Raw genomic sequence first — 17,836 nt, 5'->3', positions numbered from 1 at the left:
CCACAACTAAAGGGGGTTGAGCTAAAAGACCTCCCCAACCAATATGTTTGGCCAATGTGGTGGCCTCTTAGGGAACTGGGAGTTACTTGAGTACTCGTCAGGGGTCTTGGGTTACTGGAGCCCTCGTCTGGGCTCTGGGGGTTACTGGAGTCCTCGCCATGGTTCTAGGGGTTACTGGAGCCCTCATCGGGGTTCTGGGGGTTACTGGAGCCCTCGTCTGGGCTCTGGGGGTTGCTGGAGCCCTCGTCTGGGCTCTGGGGGTTGCTGGAGCCCTCGTCTGGGCTCTGGGGGTTGCTGGAGCCCTCGTCTGGGCTCTGGGGGTTGCCGGAGCCCTCGTCTGGGCTCTGGGGGTTGCCGGAGCCCTCGTCTGGGCTCTGGGGGTTGCCGGAGCCCTCGTCTGGGCTCTGGGGGTTGCCGGAGCCCTCGTCTGGGCTCTGGGGGTTGCCGGAGCCCTCGTCTGGGCTCTGGGGGTTGCCGGAGCCCTCGTCTGGGCTCTGGGGGTTGCCGGAGCCCTCGTCTGGGCTCTGGGGGTTGCCGGAGCCCTCGTCTGGGCTCTGGGGGTTGCCGGAGCCCTCGTCTGGGCTCTGGGGGTTGCCGGAGCCCTCGTCGGGGCTCTGGGGGTTGCCGGAGCCCTCGTCGGGGCTCTGGGGGTTGCCGGAGCCCTCGTCGGGGCTCTGGGGGTTGCCGGAGCCCTCGTCGGGGCTCTGGGGGTTGCCGGAGCCCTCGTCGGGGCTCTGGGGGTTGCCGGAGCCCTCGTCGGGGCTCTGGGGGTTGCCGGAGCCCTCGTCGGGGCTCTGGGGGTTGCCGGAGCCCTCGTCGGGGCTCTGGGGGTTGCCGGAGCCCTCGTCGGGGCTCTGGGGGTTGCCGGAGCCCTCGTCGGGGCTCTGGGGGCTGCCGGAGCCCTCGTCGGGGCTCTGGGGGCTGCCGGAGCCCTCGTCTGGGCTATGAGGGCTACCAGAGTCTAGAGCTGCCGTTCAGAAGATACTGTGATTTTATAGAGCATTTTTAGTCTGCAGAAGTTCACACAAAACAACCCTTTCTTGTGGCCGCAGGGCTGTGAGAAGCGATCCTACAAGCGCACCATCTAACGAGGCCGCAGGTTACTAATTGGGTATTCAAGGCGTTGAACCCATTGATGAAGTTACGACCGGTCATTAATAGATGATCTTCGGAGATCTGCCGCTTGGGGTCCCCACCGATCAGCAGATTCCCGGTGCCATTGTCCCTACGGACAGCGCAGGAGCGGCTCACGCTGCCCGGGACACAGCAGCACAAGTTGGTATTGCAGATGCAGCTCCTATTGATTCAATGCAATACCAACCCGGGCCACTGCGCCACGATCAGTGCGATCCCATTCTGCGCTGTGCACAGTGCCAGCTGCGGCGGCGATCCCGAGCCGCTAACCCCTGCCAATCATCTATTGATGAGCTGCCCTGAGGATGGGTCATCAACAGAAAAAAGTAAGAAAACCCCTTTAAGGAGGGGGAGATGGGATAAGAGCCCGATCCTGCACTTCCCTCCGCTGACAACGTGGTTCGGCACCCGGGAGTTGCGAGTATATGACGAATTGGTCGTCACCTTTACTTGCGCTGTAAATACCACCAAGTAGCGCTAAATGTGGGCAAGTAAATCGTAACGTCATTGCCAACGACCGGCACGGGGCGATCGCCGTTGTATAATTGTAATATTCGCCATTATATGCGGGGGGGGGGGGGCTTTTACTTTTACTGGAACATTCTGCGCTGTTCAATAATAAATGTTTACATGCTGCCTGGTGAAGTGCTAAAACATCCCAACCGGGGACGCTTCCTGCAGCCGCTCTGCTGAATTATTGATGACGGAGCTGGCACTCGTCAATACCCAACTGCGGCCCCTTGGTGGCACTGTCGCTCCAGCCCAACCACCAGCACGGTCGGTGTTAATTCGGCGATATTTAGTCTTATTTCCTCAGTGAGATCTATGCATATAATTGTACAGAGCGCGGCGGAATATTCATTTATTGTAATAGTGGCGCAGACACTTCATCAGATTAGGGCTCGCCTCCACCTGTAACCCTCGGGGTCCGGGGGTATTGCTTGCATTTCCACCTAAAATCTAGAAATTTTGGGGGGTCATCATTCTGTTTTTCCACCAGCCGGTACTTCAGCCTCCTCTATATCCTCGCCTGCATCTCACACCGTCCTGACAGACTGTAAACCAAGGTGTTGTTGTGAGCGGCACATGCATCTGTTATGGCAAGTCTGGAGCCACCTGGAAATCTGAAGTATACCTTCTGTTTGCAGGAGACGATCAGACAAAGTATCTGCATCGCTTTTCTTGTCAGTCTATGTAAAAACAAACAGATACTTGTGCCTTGTGTAATGACGCATTTGTTTACGGTCTGCCGCGGTCGGGTGTGACGATATGCTGCGTAGGATATACGGTCAGCCAGAATGCCGGCTCCGTTGGCAGAATACTAAAGTTATGACTCCCTAAAAGCACCTGACGATTACGTGTGACCGAAGTAATACAAAACTAGACCGGGGACAAGGAAAATGATTTTTTTCGTAGTGTTTGTGTAGGAAACAATGTTAGCGCCCCCTAGTGACCGCCCATACGTCTGTTGACAGCGGTCACTAATGTGCTTTATTCTGATGTGGCGCCGGCATTGGAATAACCGTACGGCTCTCCGGTGCCGGTAGGACGGGGGCTCGGCCGTCTGATGACTGCTTGGCACCTGCTCTAACAGCGGGGACCAGAGAAACCTCAGATCCCCGTGGTTTAACCCTGTACATGCCACGGTCAATGCGGCAGCAGCATGTAAAAGGCTGGCAGGGTAAGAGGATTGCTTCTGTCACCCATCGGACCCCTGAAATGCGATTTAGGGGGTCCCCATGGAACCCAGAGGCTTGATGATGGCCTCGGGGTCTGCCATGTACGGTGGCCTATGAGGCTCAGCCACCGGCTGATATTTATTGGCAATATAACCTGATTATTCTGCAGGGTGAACGCCATGAAGAGGGACTGAGAAAAACAGGGGTGGAATATCCGTTCAGCGTTACATCCGGCGCTCCTGTTATCGCTACATAAGTTGGCAGAGATGTTGGTCGGGGCTTCAGGAAAGCTGGGTGACAACCCTTGTGGAAGCTGCCGGCTTTCCCAGGAAAAAAATAACGACGTAACACTAGATTACCCGCGATGGGGTTGATTTTCGGGGACGCGCCGCAGGCCGGTGACGTGTTTTGCTGCTAGCGGACAGGTCAGTGACAGTGCAGCCATCTTTCTTTCATGTTTGTTCCTTGCCACGCTGCCCAATCCTCCCGCCGCCGTCCGGTCGCTTGTCCAAGGTTGTGGGTGCTGTAATATATGGCGGAGGTGAATGTCCGTGTCATGAGATATATCCGCGGCCTCCGGAGTCACAACCACCGTCTGCAGACCCCATAAATTGTCCTAAAAAAAATCTGGAGGAAGGCGAACAGAGGTGACTGAGAGTGGCGCTGTGCCCGGTGCCCACCTCTACCTGAGGGCATACTGTACAAGGGTTATAGAAGGGGGATCAGTGAGCGAGGGGCACAGAGGAAGGCAGGAGGGGGTGGGAGGGAGGCCATGGGAGATCTCGGGGTCACCTACTGTCACCGGCCTATTGCTCTTCTGCGTCTCGTCTTTTGTCCAGGACTAATTTACAGCTTGATGTCGGGTCCTCAGAAGAGGTGGGGCGGGCTGTGACATAACTTTTTCAAAAAGTTCTAAAGAACCGAAATAATGTATCAAATTTATTATTGTTTGACCGCGATTCTACTCCTGTCACACCCAGAGCTGCATTCAAAACTCCATTTCACCACGACCCGCCGCTGTGGTGTATTGTGGGGGATATGTGGCAGAGCATTAAGGGGATTCTGTCACCAGGTTGATGATGTTTGACTAAGAGCTGAGGGCCGAGTCACAGAGGTGGGCCGTGCCGCCGTCTACCCGCCCGCAGGGTGACAGCCCTCTCCTCCTCTGTGTATAGGCAGAGAGTTGTCCCTCTTCATCTTGCGGGCAGGAAAAGTCCAGCACGGCCCTCCGCCCGACTCGGAGCCAAACTTCATCAATCCCTTTAACATCCTTCTGTATACTCCAGTCACGGCTGCACTTCCCCTTTAAGAAGTAGCTCCTCAGTTGTCCCACTGATCATGGCAGACGGATGGCAGTGTGGCAGGCGTCCCCCGGTGATGGCAGTGTGGCGGGCATCCCCTGGTATCTGATGTAAGGGTTAATGTACGGCTGCGCTGACTGTCAGCACTTCTGTATTGTCTCCTCCAGATACATCCGGATCGTTGGAACCCACAACACCGTCAACAAGGTCTTCCACCTGGTGGCCTTCGAGTGCACCTTCACCCACAAGAACTTCACCCTGGAGCAGGGCCTAATGGGTAAGAAATATCAGCCCTGCGCGCTCCCTCTGTGGCCCCCGCGCGCTCCCTCTGTGGCCCCCGCGCGCTCCCTCTGTGGCCCCCGCGCGCTCCCTCTGTGGCCCCCGCGCGCTCCCTCTGTGGCCCCCGCGCGCTCCCTCTGTGGCCCCCGCGCGCTCCCTCTGTGGCCCCCGCGCGCTCCCTCTGTGGCCCCCGCGCGCTCCCTCTGTGGCCCCCGCGCGCTCCCTCTGTGGCCCCCGCGCGCTCCCTCTGTGGCCCCCGCGCGCTCCCTCTGTGGCCCCCGCGCGCTCCCTCTGTGGCCTCGTCTTGCGCACTCTGTTGGCACTGTAGTTAAACAGCAGGCAGTGGGGCTCATTCACTTGACTTTCGCTGTGGCGTTGGAGCGACAAACGTCTGGTTTGCAGCCGGCCTAAGCTTTAGCTATGATTTAAGGCGGCTTCTGGCCTACGTTATACCAAATCTGACCTCCCCCACATGGCCACGCCTCTTTTTTAACCCCACCCACTTTAAAGAAAGAATCTGAGGCTGGCGCAAAAAGACGAAAAGTGACAAATTGTGGCCTGCACCCTAAATTATGACTTTGTGCACCTGTAATCCTGTATACAAATGTACATATAAATGTCCCACCGAACACAGCTGAGCGGCAGTGAAAAGCATGGGGGACGGACAGAAAAGCTGACCTATGAGTGCAGGCTGCTGTGATGGCAGCTTCCTCCCGCAGGCTCTGGCTTTCCGCTATATTGGGGAATTGCCATTTTCCTTTTGACTATTGCTTAGCTTTGGAAGCTGTATGGTTTGTTCTCCCCCCCCCGGCGGTCATGTGACCTCTGCCGCCCCGTGATCCCATAAGAGCTCTGGCCACCCCTCTGGTTCGCCCGCGCACGTAATCCTCACAGCCGGACGTGCCGGAGAGAACTCCCTCGCCCCGACGGCTCTCGGCCCGCTGACTAATTACATGATTGATTTCAAGTCAGAAACTAATTAAAGTGTAATTTACGCAGACGCCGCGTCCCGGGACGGATCGCCGCTTGTTACAGCAGGCGTAATGGAGATGTGACATTGAGGAGAGCGCAGGGGGGGGGGGCCATGGCGTTTACGGGATGTAGGCAGCAGTCCTGTCCCATGATGCATCACTCCCCGCGTGCCCTGGAGCTTAGTTGTCACATGACCAGCAAATCCGGGACCTGATACGTTTGTTGGTACAAGAAATAGTTTTAGCGGAAACGGCAACAAGTTGCTACAATGTATGGAGTGCCGGACTGCAGGGGGCGCCGTGGGATCATTAGTTCCCTGTTGGTTATATTTGGGCTCCTCCCTCCCCGCGGTGGACGCCGATGCCCCCATATCATGTGTTAATGACCTCTATGTCTTCCAGTCCCCACAGAGAATGTCGCCACCATCGCAGAATGTGCCAGCGTCATCGAGGGCGTGAGCCGCAGCCGCAACGCCCTGCTGAACGGAGACACGAAGAACTACGACTGGGACTCGGGGTACACCTGCCACCAGCTGGGGAGCGGAGCCATCGTGGTGCAGCTGGCACAGCCATACATGATCAGCTCTATCAGGTAGGAGCTGCAGAACATTGCATAGTGCAGAGTATTACACTGATGTCTACTATAGTAACAGAACTGCAGAGCATCTCATCGCTATTGTCGTCCAGCTGACTCTACCATACATGATCAGCTCTATCAGGTAGGAGCTGCAGAGCATCGCATAATAAGAGTCGTGCAGAATATTACACGGATGTCCACTACTATAGTAACAGAATTGCAGAGCATCTCATCGCTGTCAATTGCTGTGGTCACAGAACTGCAGAGCATCTCATTGCCGGCTGCTGCTGTGGTCACCGAACGGCAGAGCTTTTTATCGCAGTCTGCTGCTATAGTAACAACTGCAGAGCATCTCATCAACTGCTGCTGTGGACACAGAGCTGCAGAGCATCTCATCGTTATCTGCTGCTGTGGTCTTAGAATTGCAGAACATCTCATCGCTGTTTGCTGCTGTGGTCACCGAACTGCAGAGCGTCTCCTAGGTGGCTGCTACTATAGTAACAACTGCAGAGCATCTCATTGTCTGCTGCTGTGGTCTTAGAACTGCAGAGCGTCTCCTCAGTGTCTGCTGCTGTGGTCTTAGAACTGCAGAGTATCTCATCACTGTCTGCTGCTGCAGAGCATCTCGGTCTCTGACGTTATACACTGTACATTCCGTCTGCACGCACGGCCTGTGGTCCCCTGTAACGTAATAAAGGTATAGTAACCTGTATAATCTCCGGGCTGATGAGCGCCGGTCATGTGACTCAGTCATTGCGCACATCTGCCGCACCAGCAAGGAAAGGTTACGGCATTTCGAAAAACTCCTTTTGTCTGAGATTTAGTGCCGGACGCGTCCATTATCCTCAGCCGAGCGGCAGCGCACAATTTAGGAGCGCAGCTCTCCGGCATCAAACACTTAGAGGAAGCTTCTGCCCGGGATAAGTGGCCACATAAAACGCGCTTCTCTCAGCTTCACTCGCCGCGTCTCCGGTGATAAAAGCGCGATTGTAATGAATGTAAATAGCGGGATTTATATCGCACTCGTACTTTATAGCCCAACGTGTGGAGCGTCTCCGCTTCTCCCGCAGATAATGGCAGCAGCCTCGCAGCGACCCCCACCTACACCGGACCTGTGCCTCCGGGTGTAGCAGAGCCGAGGCCGTCAGCGCAAATCATTATGACGTGAAGCGTGTTAATTACATAGGACTGCCGGTTATAGCCATTACAGTTATCACTGTGTTATCTGGTGTTACATAGGACTGCAGGTCACATCTACTACATTATCTGTACTTAGAGAGTTATCACTGTGTGATCTGTGGGGTTACATAGGACTGCAGGTCACATCTACTACATTATCTGTACTCTGTTATCACTGTGTTTGTGGTGTTACATAGGACTGCAGGTCACATCTACTACATTATCTGTACTCTGTTATCACTGTGTTGTTTGTGGTGTTACATAGGACTGCAGGTCACATCTACTACATTATCTGTACTCCGTTATCACTGTGTTATCCTTGGTGTTACATAGGACTGCAGGTCACATCTACTACATTATCTGTACTCCGTTATCACTGTGTTGTTTGTGGTATTACATAGGACTGCAGGTCACATCTACTACATTATCTGTGGTGCTACATAGGACTGCAGCTGACATCTACTATGTTATCTGTCTTCAGAAAGTTATCACTGTGTGATCTGTGGAGTTACACAGGACTGCCGGTCACATCTACACCATTACCTGTGGAGTTACATAGGACTGCCGGTCACATCTGCTGCGTTATCTGTACTCTGTTATATATATCTCCCTCTATAGGCTTCTCCGCTCGGCAGTCAGTGCCAGTGTAATTGACATTAATTGGCGGTCTCATTAGTCGGCCGTGGCGTAAACATGGTGTGCGGGCGCTCGGCTCTGCTCCCTCCTGATGCATATGGATAGGTTCTGCTTGACTTGGCCCGGCTTGCTCTGTGGCGGTCCGCGCCCCCCCCGCTTCTATAGAGTGATGTCCCCGGGGGCCGCACGGCCTCATCTTACAGGAGAAGATTCCAATTTCTTTCTCTTTATCACTTTCAGTTTATTACTTTATATTCGGTAAGTTTCCACTGCCTCCCGGACCGGCGGACGCCATCCATGCCGGACTGTCAAATATTCTGGATTAGCAGATGGTTGTCGAAAACATTGTGGACCACGGTGGAAAAATCTTCAGGGACCAAAAATAATAAAACTCCTAATTAGTGGAGCCTCCTTGTCTTCTGCTCACCGGAGGTAGATCACATGACTGATCGTTCGAATTTGCGCTGTACAGTGAGCCGCTCACATCACGAATGATCGGTCCTCATTTATCAAAACAGTCTGAAAGGAAAACCGACTTTGTTGCCCCTAGCAACCAATCCGTGAACGGTCTTGTCCCCTGAGGCCCCAGAAGTGGTTCCCCCCTTGGCCTATAAGAGGCTCTCGGAGGCTCCTTGTGTGTGGTGACCTCTTCTTCCGCTTGTGTGGAGCTTGTTGGCCACAAGACGCCTCTACGATGCAGAGAAGGGATTTCACCCCGTTACCAGAGTCTGAGAGGGGCGCATTATTGGGATGTGAGAAGCTGAATGGTCGTATCCATGAATTGTCCCCCAACAGGCCGTTCTGACCAGACTGTTAGGGGGTGTTGGGACCAGTGGATGTGTGAGGGCACACAAGGTGACCGGGCTCAGGATGCCCCCTACAGACCACCAGTAGAGAGGAGCGTCTGACCAGACTGTTAGGGGGTGTTGGGACCAGTGGATGTGTGAGGGCACACAAGGTGACCGAGCTCAGGATGCCCCCTACAGACCACCAGTAGAGAGGAGCGTCTGACCAGACTGTTAGGGGGTGTTGGGACCAGTGGATGTGTGAGGGCACACAAGGTGACCGGGCTCAGGATGCCCCCTACAGACCACCAGTAGAGAGGAGTGTCTGGTCGTCAAACAAGCACCAGCAGCCCCGGCTGTTTCCTTGACCGCCATCCAGAAACGGGGTGCCATCGCTACACCCCTGTGTCTGTAAGAATCATTTCCAGGCACTTGGCTGAAGGACACTTCATCTCGCGCCCCCATTACATGTACGGCCTCTGACCCCCACCGTCTCCTCTGTCTGCAGTGATGTTGTGAATGATGAAACTGGACGCTACGGAGGAACCGGGTTGTCTTCAGCGATGGATCCAGGTGTAGTTTGGGCGCTGACGACGCTGTATTCGTGTCTGTAGACCTCAATGCTTCCTTTGCTGTGGAGCGGCACACTGCCCCCTGCTGGTGTGATGGTCTGGGGGGCCATCGCATACGACAGTCGGTCCCCCCTAGTAGTGGTAGGAGGGACAATGACAGCTCAGCGATGTGTTCAGGACGTCCTGCAGCCACATGTGTTCCTCTCATGGCCGCTTCCAGCAGGATAATGCCCGGCCGTACACACAAGGGGGTCACAGGAAGCCCCCACAACATTGTCACACTTCCGTGGCTGCCCGGTCAGCAGATTTATCACTGATAGAACATCATGGGACCATCTGGGACACCAACTACAACAGCCTAGGGGTTTATAAGATCTAGAGGCTCAGTTACAGCAAATGTGGAGCGACACGGTGCAGGATCCCATACAGAACCGGTATGCCTCCATGCCCACCTGTATCACATCTTGTTTCCAAGCTAGAGGCGGTACAACAGGGTACTAGAGCCTCCATGCCCGGCCGTATCCCATCTTGTATCCAAGCTAGAGGCGGTACAACAGGGTACTGGAGCCTCCATGCCCACCCAGATCACATCTTGTATCCAAGCTAGAGGCGGTACAACAGGGTACTAGAGCCTCCATGCCCGCCCGCATCACATCTTGTACCCAAGCTAGAGGCGGTACAACAGGGTACTAGAGTCTTCACCCCCCCCCCCCCTTCCTCCCCCAGTTCTGGGTCCTGTCATTATACCCCCACAGTAGTGTCTTCTCATGGGCGGGTTACTCATGTCAGTGGCGCCCCCTTGTGGACTCTCCGCGGACCCGCACTCATTCTGAATACATTGTGGAGGATTAGCGATCGCACTGCGGCCATTGGTCCTTCTGTAGATTCCGGTTTCCTGAATATTCATGGCGGTGACTGGCAGGGTCTTGGCCGCGGCGAGGCTTACGCAGAATAAACATTCATGGCTGTTAAACGCGCCGTTCCCCGTAGAGCTTTACCTCTCGCCTCACGCAGACTAAAACAACACAAAGCGTAACCCTGACGTTTCACGGGACGACATTCAGCCCCAGATCGGCCAATCACTGCGGTTGCTGCGCATAAACCGTTTTGCGTATGCAAAGCTTTTCGTTAACAGACGCCGTGAGCCTGAAGGACGTTTCGGAATGGTACCTATAGGCAGCGGTCCGAGCCTCGTGGGTATCCATACCGCAGGAAATGGCGTCAGATATCGATACGCAGGGTCCAAACGCCGGTGCTCACGGATCAGGTAAAGTCTATTGACTCCATTCACCGCGCATCACCCGCCCGTGCAACGCATGCGTGTAACACGGTGAAAACACGGCCGTGGGCATGAGCCCTTAATATGAAAGGGTGAACTCCGTTCCGGATCCACGTCAAAAGCTGCTAAGTGTGACCGCGCTGTGAGCGCCAAAATCTGCGCCATATTCCCCTATTGGTACAGATTTTGCGCAAAGGTTGCAATCGTCGTTAAAATCATCAACATCCGCACTAATGGGGCAGAATTGAACGTACGTATTTACGTAGAGGAATATCTGCGCCAAATCCGCTGCATGTGAGCTCGCCCTTACGGTACGTTTACACGGGGCGCCAGAGCAGCCGGATGTCTACAGCGGAAATGTCGTGGAACCTTCCTTTTGGAACCACGCCTTACTCAATTTGGAATGTTTACAGCCCTCCATATTAATTCTGAATTGATAATGCGCATAAGAAGTTCCCAAACTGACACGAGGTTCAGCATGCATAGCTTCCTCAATTCTAACTTTAATGATCGGCGTGTAGCCTATTTTAAGAGTTTAACAAATCCGCCCATCTGGGCAGGTCAAAGATTACATAGATACAACGTATTGTTTAATTATTGGATAAGCATCTTGCAATTCTTCCATCCTCCGGTCATCTGTGATTGGCCATCAGGTGGTGGATGAAATGAGTGGGTTGTCTTGGAGCCACGTGGGGTTCCTTCGATATGATTGGATGTTACATCATGAACTATAAATTGCACAAACCTCCCATGTTATTTGCATACGTTTCCAGTAAAGTCGCTGGGGAAATTTCTGCGGTTGTCCATGTCTGATTCCTAGTTCCGTATTAGTGCATGCAGCTGGACAGTCAAATATATTTATACATGTTGGTTACGGGCTAAATTGCTAAATTCCATCTTTGTCAGCAGAGTTTATAAAACAGATATTTCATATATAGGAAGTACTTATTGCACAACTGTCATGAACTATATTTGTAGCAAGATAGAAGTATGTATACAGAATGTTAAATTGATAACTGTCTACTGCCAAGGCCCAAAATATAGGAATACTGGACTTCCACCACAGACCCCCCTTGAAACTATCTGTTTCACTAAACTCGCCCTGCTCCATCCCACCCCAATCCCCCACCGCTGACCCTAGACTCGCATTGTTTTGTAGACGACTGGGCCTACTACTGCCATGGGGGTATAGGATGGTTCGACATCATCACATTCTGGATCCATGATGACGACGGTTGCGCTGACAGTGGGCTTTTTGTTGGACGTCGTAGTGGGACAGGTGGACCAGGCAGTCATCAGGGTCGGAATACACTGTATGCAACGACAAACAGAAATTAGAATGACTATAAAGGTGACAAATATAATCAGGTTAGGAGAGGTGCGACTTTCACTAATTCAGGTAAAAAAACTGCATAACTTGTATAGAACCCCGCCTTCTTGACGTTACCTCGATTCATCAACAAGAGTGCAAAGTCAGGACTATCTAATAACTGATCAATATGACTGAACCCCTGTCTTATTAGTAAGTGCATTATCATATATATTAGTCTGGAAGGAAAGAGCTACAAGCTGATTATTCCCACTTCCCTTTTCCAGAGGCGGCAAGGTAACAGGACCAGGGGCGTTGTAACACCGGCATGTTGCATGGCATGAGCAGAGTGCACTGCAGATAAAATAAAGCAAAATCTTAGCGAAAACCTATCACAGTGTTCTGAATACACAATGTTTTAAAACTTATTTTTCTATATTTTTTCCTTCTCCTGTTAGGTACCTAACTGAGGAAAACAGACTAAGGTTAGCTCTTATTAGTTAGTGCGGTCAGCCTCTTAATGGCAACTGTGTTTTTACCTGTGGGTTTCGTTTTGTCTGGAATGTAGGTACAAGTCTCCCCTATCATCTTACAGACACTCCCCTTTTTTGGCTAAAATCGTACCTAGTGCCATTCTATTTTGAAAAGTCGTAGTCGAGGTAGGTTCTATTGGTCGACTAGTCCCTATAAGGCGTCTCTAGTATAATTTATAAACCGCTGTTAATTATAATAAACATAATTAATCCAGTCAACATTTATTTACCCTAATGATCGGGAAAATGGACTCGAATCTAGTTTTAACTTGGTCTCTAATTTTTAAAACTTGTCAGGTACCCCCCTTGGCTATCCTATGATGTCAATGTATACGTGTAGATCAAAACTATCACCAGGAGCCTCTCTTCTCGCTCTAATGTGCTGTACTAGAAGTACATACTAGTAGTGTGCACAGGTACGCACGGCGTGGGACTCCCTAATCTTCACCCACACCAATGTCCCTCCTGGAGATAGTCCTAATGGTGAACACGTCCAGTTCCCCTCACCCTTGCGTCAGGGTTTTCCCACTGCCCGTAAGTCCCTACTCCTAAAAGGGGAGGGATCCCTACCTCACCTCAGAAGGAGGCCATGGATTCCCTGGGCTTATTTCCGGGCATCCATACCCTCTATCTGTACGAGTTACCACCCCACAGGGTGTGCCCTCGCCGGAACCTAAGGTCTTCTGCACTTTCCCTAGGCAAATGGGAAGTCCACTGACAGTCCATCTTATGAGACTGAGGCAGGCGCAGTACTGGTACATTTCTCCATTCTTCTGGTAACGTACCTGGTTGGCATTATCGGAACTGGCTCTTCATCTTTTTCAAACAAGGGAAACATTGGTCACATTAAAGGGAGAATACACGTACAGGAAATTACATACCCCACCTCTTTCTGCGAAAATCATATCCACGGCCACTCTATTTTGGAACGCCATGGATGCAGTGGGCCCTAACTGGTTAGCTAACCCTTGCAAAGCATCCCTGGTGTAGTTTACAAACCTCTGCTGATTGTAAGAGATATAATTCATCCAATCTACATTATTATTAACAGTGACAAAAGCAAATGAGGAATCAAAACCTGCTTTAACCTGATCTCTAGAATTAAATTAATCTCGCTCCCCCCTTGGCACTCCTATTACATCTATGTGTACATGTGGGTCAAAGTTACCACCTGGAGCGTCAACGTCTCTCTTAGCACGATGCGGTGTTGGATTCTCACCCTCAGTGTACTCTTCATATTGCACATTTGATTGTATTAATTTGTTCTGAAACAGGGGGCTAGTGTACAGTAGTCAAAGGTGTGTGTTAGAGGAATTGTACCACATTATAGCATGTAAAGGATATCAGGATCATTAGTTTTTTTTCAACGCCAACATGTGGGTCCAAGTGGGCTTTCCTTTGAGCTTGACTGCAGTTGGGGTGGTGAACAACATCTGGTAGGGACATTCAAACAGGGTTTCTCTCTTAAACTTTTCCACATAGACCCTGTCACCTGGTTTTAGATTGTGACACTCATCTGTAGGACCTGGGAGGAAAGCAGAGACTGCAGAATGCATTACTAACAATTCCTTTGGAGAGGCATATGACGAAATTAACAAGAAAATCATTCCCCAAATTCAGCTTCTGTGGCATGTACCCTCCTGGGAAAAAGAACAACTAATGAAAGACACTCAATTCAAAATTTACCCATTTTCTCTATTGCCTTTCGTATCTACTTTCCCCCTACTCCGTGGATGGTAGGGTGTGTGAAAAGCCTGGAATATACCCCAAAACAGACATGATGTGTTGCATTATTTCACCTGTGAAGTGTGTACCTTTGTTCGACTCAATCACTTCTGGTACCCCATATCTGCAGATTACCTCATTCATGAATTTCTGTGTGGTTATCTGCTCATTTACCTTAGTATCAGGGTGGGCCTCCAACCTGAGAAAGACTCGAGCAACAACAAGCACATGTTCATACTCCCCAACAGGTGTGAGCTGAATGTGGTCAAATTGGCAATCTCTGAAATGGGTAGAGTGGTCAAGGCAAGTGTTATATGGCCACCTTACTTCTGTCCGGACTCGCACATGGCAAAGATCATGCTAACTGGACAAATGATGCAGCAGCTACAGAGAACCCAGGTGTCACCCATTCTTGTTCAGTGTCGCCATCATCGCTGCTTTTGATTCTGGGTACCAGTTGGGCCATCATGGGGGAACAGGGACCTCTGTAGGCAAGTTCTGTTGACTGTTCGCCATACGCCGTCCTGTGCTGTCGCTCCCGTATTTTAGCCCATCTGCTTTCTTTCCTCGTTGACTTGTAACTGTAAAGTCCTTGACATATCAAAGTCCAAAGTTTTTATCAAAGTCCAAAGTCTTATCAAAGTCCAAAGTCTTATCACTGACTCATGCTGTCAGTATCTATTCTTCTTTCTTCCACGGCTTGAGGGCCGCTGCCTTTGCTGTGTTGTCGGCGAGGGTGTCATCTCTCGCTTCTCCGTTGTAGAAATCGGTGTGGATTCTCCATTGCCAGGTAGTGGTAGTAGGGTTTCCATGAGACTCTGCACCGCTGCACCATTCTTAATTGGCTGTCCTACTGAGATAACAAGCTGTCTGGCCTTCCATATTGGGCCATAATCATGAGCTATGCCAAATGCATTCCAGGAGTCAGTGTAAAAAGTTGCCGACTTACCTTCTACCACTCCACACGCCCCAGTGAGGGCCTCCGGTTCCGCTTCTTGCCCTGAGACATGCGGAGGCAGAGCTTCTGCGTTTAGGACATCTTGTTGTGTCACCTCTGCATATCTGGTTCGGGATCATCAATCCTCACCCTGATACCATCTACAAAAGAAAACTCAAAATATGCATCATTAACAGTGTGTACATCACTACAATAATGCTATTTAAAAAATAGCTGATCCGCCATACTCAAATCACCTATGCCTCCCCTTCCCCCAGGAATACCTGATTAAAAGAAGAGTAGCCGGATCCAAGGTATTACAACATTGGGAAGCTCAGAGCAATATTGGGGGAGGCATGGAAAGAGCACATTGTAGTCGGATCTAATAGGCCAGAGATAAGTGCTTGGGTTGCACTTGCATGAGCATGTTCTGGGTGTCATTTGGGGTGTGGACCACTAGGGGGTAGTCCAATACCATCTTAGAAGATTTGTCAACCATTGCCTGTACTGCTGCCACCGCAAAAGCAGATGAGGGAGCTCCTCAAGTCACTGGATCCACCCTCATGGCTGTGGTTGTCCTCCGTGCTTTTGTGTCAATACTGTCGTATAGGTGGCAGTATGAAACAAGGTCCAGAAAGGTGCGGAATTTGGCAACGGGTATGGCCTGCAGAACTTGGTAGTCTTTGGAGGCCTCCAGGCCTTACAGCCTTCTGCAAGAGAAATTAACAGTGAAATTGTGGCCGGTTGGCAGTTTTTTCCAAAGCATCAGCACACAGCACCTAACATGTGTGGCTGACCCTTCACCCTTTTTTTTTTTTTTTTTTTATCTAGGGGGATACTGCTTGACCCAGGGGTGTGTATCTGGGTCTCGTATATATTATCATGGTCGATACATTCAATTTCCCTATGCCTGTCTTGCAGGTGTCCCATAATTTGTCAGGAACCGTGGAAAGCTGAGTTTGGGACAGGAGAAAAAACAAAACTTTTCCTTCTGGCTATCTATGATTCTTACCCCCTCCTTGGATAAGGGATGTGTTCTTGCATCATCAAGCTCCACCCCTCTGAGTGTGGCTAATCACTTACTTCCTTATTCTCTCATTCAATGTTAGCGGTCCTTGGGTACACATCACAACTCAATAAAGATAAAGTCTTATGCACCACACAATTTACATTTTACAAATTACGGGTCAATCTGCCCCGTTCCTCCTGTGGATACCTGGCCTTATCGTTACCTGCTTGTTTCCTATTCCTTGGCTTCTCTACCGTCTCTCTTTCTCCCTGTAGTTTATTTATTCTATATTGTCTGTGAATATACGTTACTTGTGCTGGGACTACAGGGCAAGTAACTTCCTCTTTTTAGGTCTCTTACTCATGTGACAGCCCAGCGACAGGATTATAAGGGAGATAACGGGAGTACGTGGCTAATTTTTACTTCTACAACAGTAGACAGTTGTTGTCCCAGACTTCCGGCGACCGGGCAGATGCAGTCTTAGATGCCGGACATCTCCATCTGATTGGTAATGTACTGCAATTCTCTCTATTCACTAAGCTGGTGTCTTTGTATATTAATACAGACGCCATTGCAGCCCACCTTCACTTCCTCTTTTCTGACACTTAGAGAAATTCTAACGTCTAATGCATAAATCACATAGATTATGTTGTAACTTCTGTCACAGTGGTGGTTACAATTGAATTGGGGACTAAACACCTATTGGGGACTTGGCAAACATAGACGTATTTTCTTGTGGGCACGGTGTATTGGGATTTGGTGGGCTACGCAGTCTGTATTCTTAAGAGCCCCCTCAGGATGTGCGTGGCATACAACTTTTTACATTTGTATGACGGATGTATTTGTCTGAAGGATTAGATTCCATAACAAGACATACTAGTAGTTTCAACATCCAATATTAGTTAAATAACTAACAAATGTAACAGCACAATAATTGTTCCGCTTCTATTGAGAGTTCCACTTCCTCTTTTTAAATGTAGTTAGCAGCTCTTTTTTTTCCTTTCTCCAAACACACTTACGGGCACAAGCCTATACTTCTATGCTATTATCAACGTTTAACAATTCGAAAGCAACACAGTTTAGTAGTCTGTCTTTTACTAGAAGGGATCCAATAATGCAACCCAACCTATAAAGTCCAAACCCACAGCGCGCCGCTGTGTACGGTGCATTATCTTGGCTATAACCCAGCCAATGCATTCTCATTGCTAACAATCCCTTCCTACAGTTACTGATACTAATTCTATATGACCAACAAACAAACTATTCCTATATAACAACTCAGGATTAGCTCTACACAACAGACAAGCACACTAACTTTATATAAAAGACAGATAGGACACACAGAAAGATTGCTTGATTAATCAATGATAACTTGACTCTCCACCCCTTTCACACTTTCCTGGAGGGTGTAAGAATTAACCTTGGTACATTGTTTGCTGCCTTTCAATTTCAATCATGGCTGCCAGATTTATGATTATAGAAGTCTCCTCAGACGCCGGACACAGTATGCCCCGCCCTAGAGTCTCTAGCATTTCTGTCGCTACACAGTTTATCAATCTACCCTCAGACGGAGGGATCTACTCGTGGACATTTAAACAATAAACAAATATTTGTGGACACACACAAGTAGACAGACAATTAGGCCTCCTTCCCACGAGCGTGACGGGCTCCGCAGCGTAATATTCCGCTGTGAAGCCCGTCACGGCGCCCCCCAGAGCCCCTATACTTACCTGCGGGAGATAGCGTGAAATCGCTTCCCCGCCCACCACCGCCGCGTCACCGCTCGTCACCGCTCGTCACCGCCCACCGCTCTCGCGTCACCAGCCGTGTCACGTGACGCGGCCGGACCGCGTCATTTGGCGTCATATGACGCTCGGCGGTGGGCGGGAAAGCGTTTTTTCACGCTATCTCCCGCTGGTTACAGCGGGAGA

General features: G+C 50.7%; 1 protein-coding gene across 1 annotated transcript in view; it reads left to right on the top strand.

Annotated features, from left to right (window-relative positions):
- BTBD9 (BTB domain containing 9) overlaps positions 1 to 17,836 on the top strand; it is a 79,344-nt gene that overhangs the window by 44,065 nt on the left and 17,443 nt on the right. The window contains exons 7-8 of the mRNA XM_066595299.1: positions 4,282 to 4,391; positions 5,767 to 5,956. Of these exons, the coding sequence (XP_066451396.1) occupies positions 4,282 to 4,391; positions 5,767 to 5,956 (300 nt within the window). The remainder of the gene's footprint in view (positions 1 to 4,281; positions 4,392 to 5,766; positions 5,957 to 17,836) is intronic.

The sequence above is a fragment of the Eleutherodactylus coqui genome, chromosome 3 (assembly GCF_035609145.1).
Source record: "Eleutherodactylus coqui strain aEleCoq1 chromosome 3, aEleCoq1.hap1, whole genome shotgun sequence".
Taxonomy (NCBI): Eukaryota; Metazoa; Chordata; class Amphibia; order Anura; family Eleutherodactylidae; genus Eleutherodactylus; species Eleutherodactylus coqui.
Note: the sequence above shows the minus strand (reverse complement) of the source record. Positions and strands in the feature narration are given on the sequence as shown.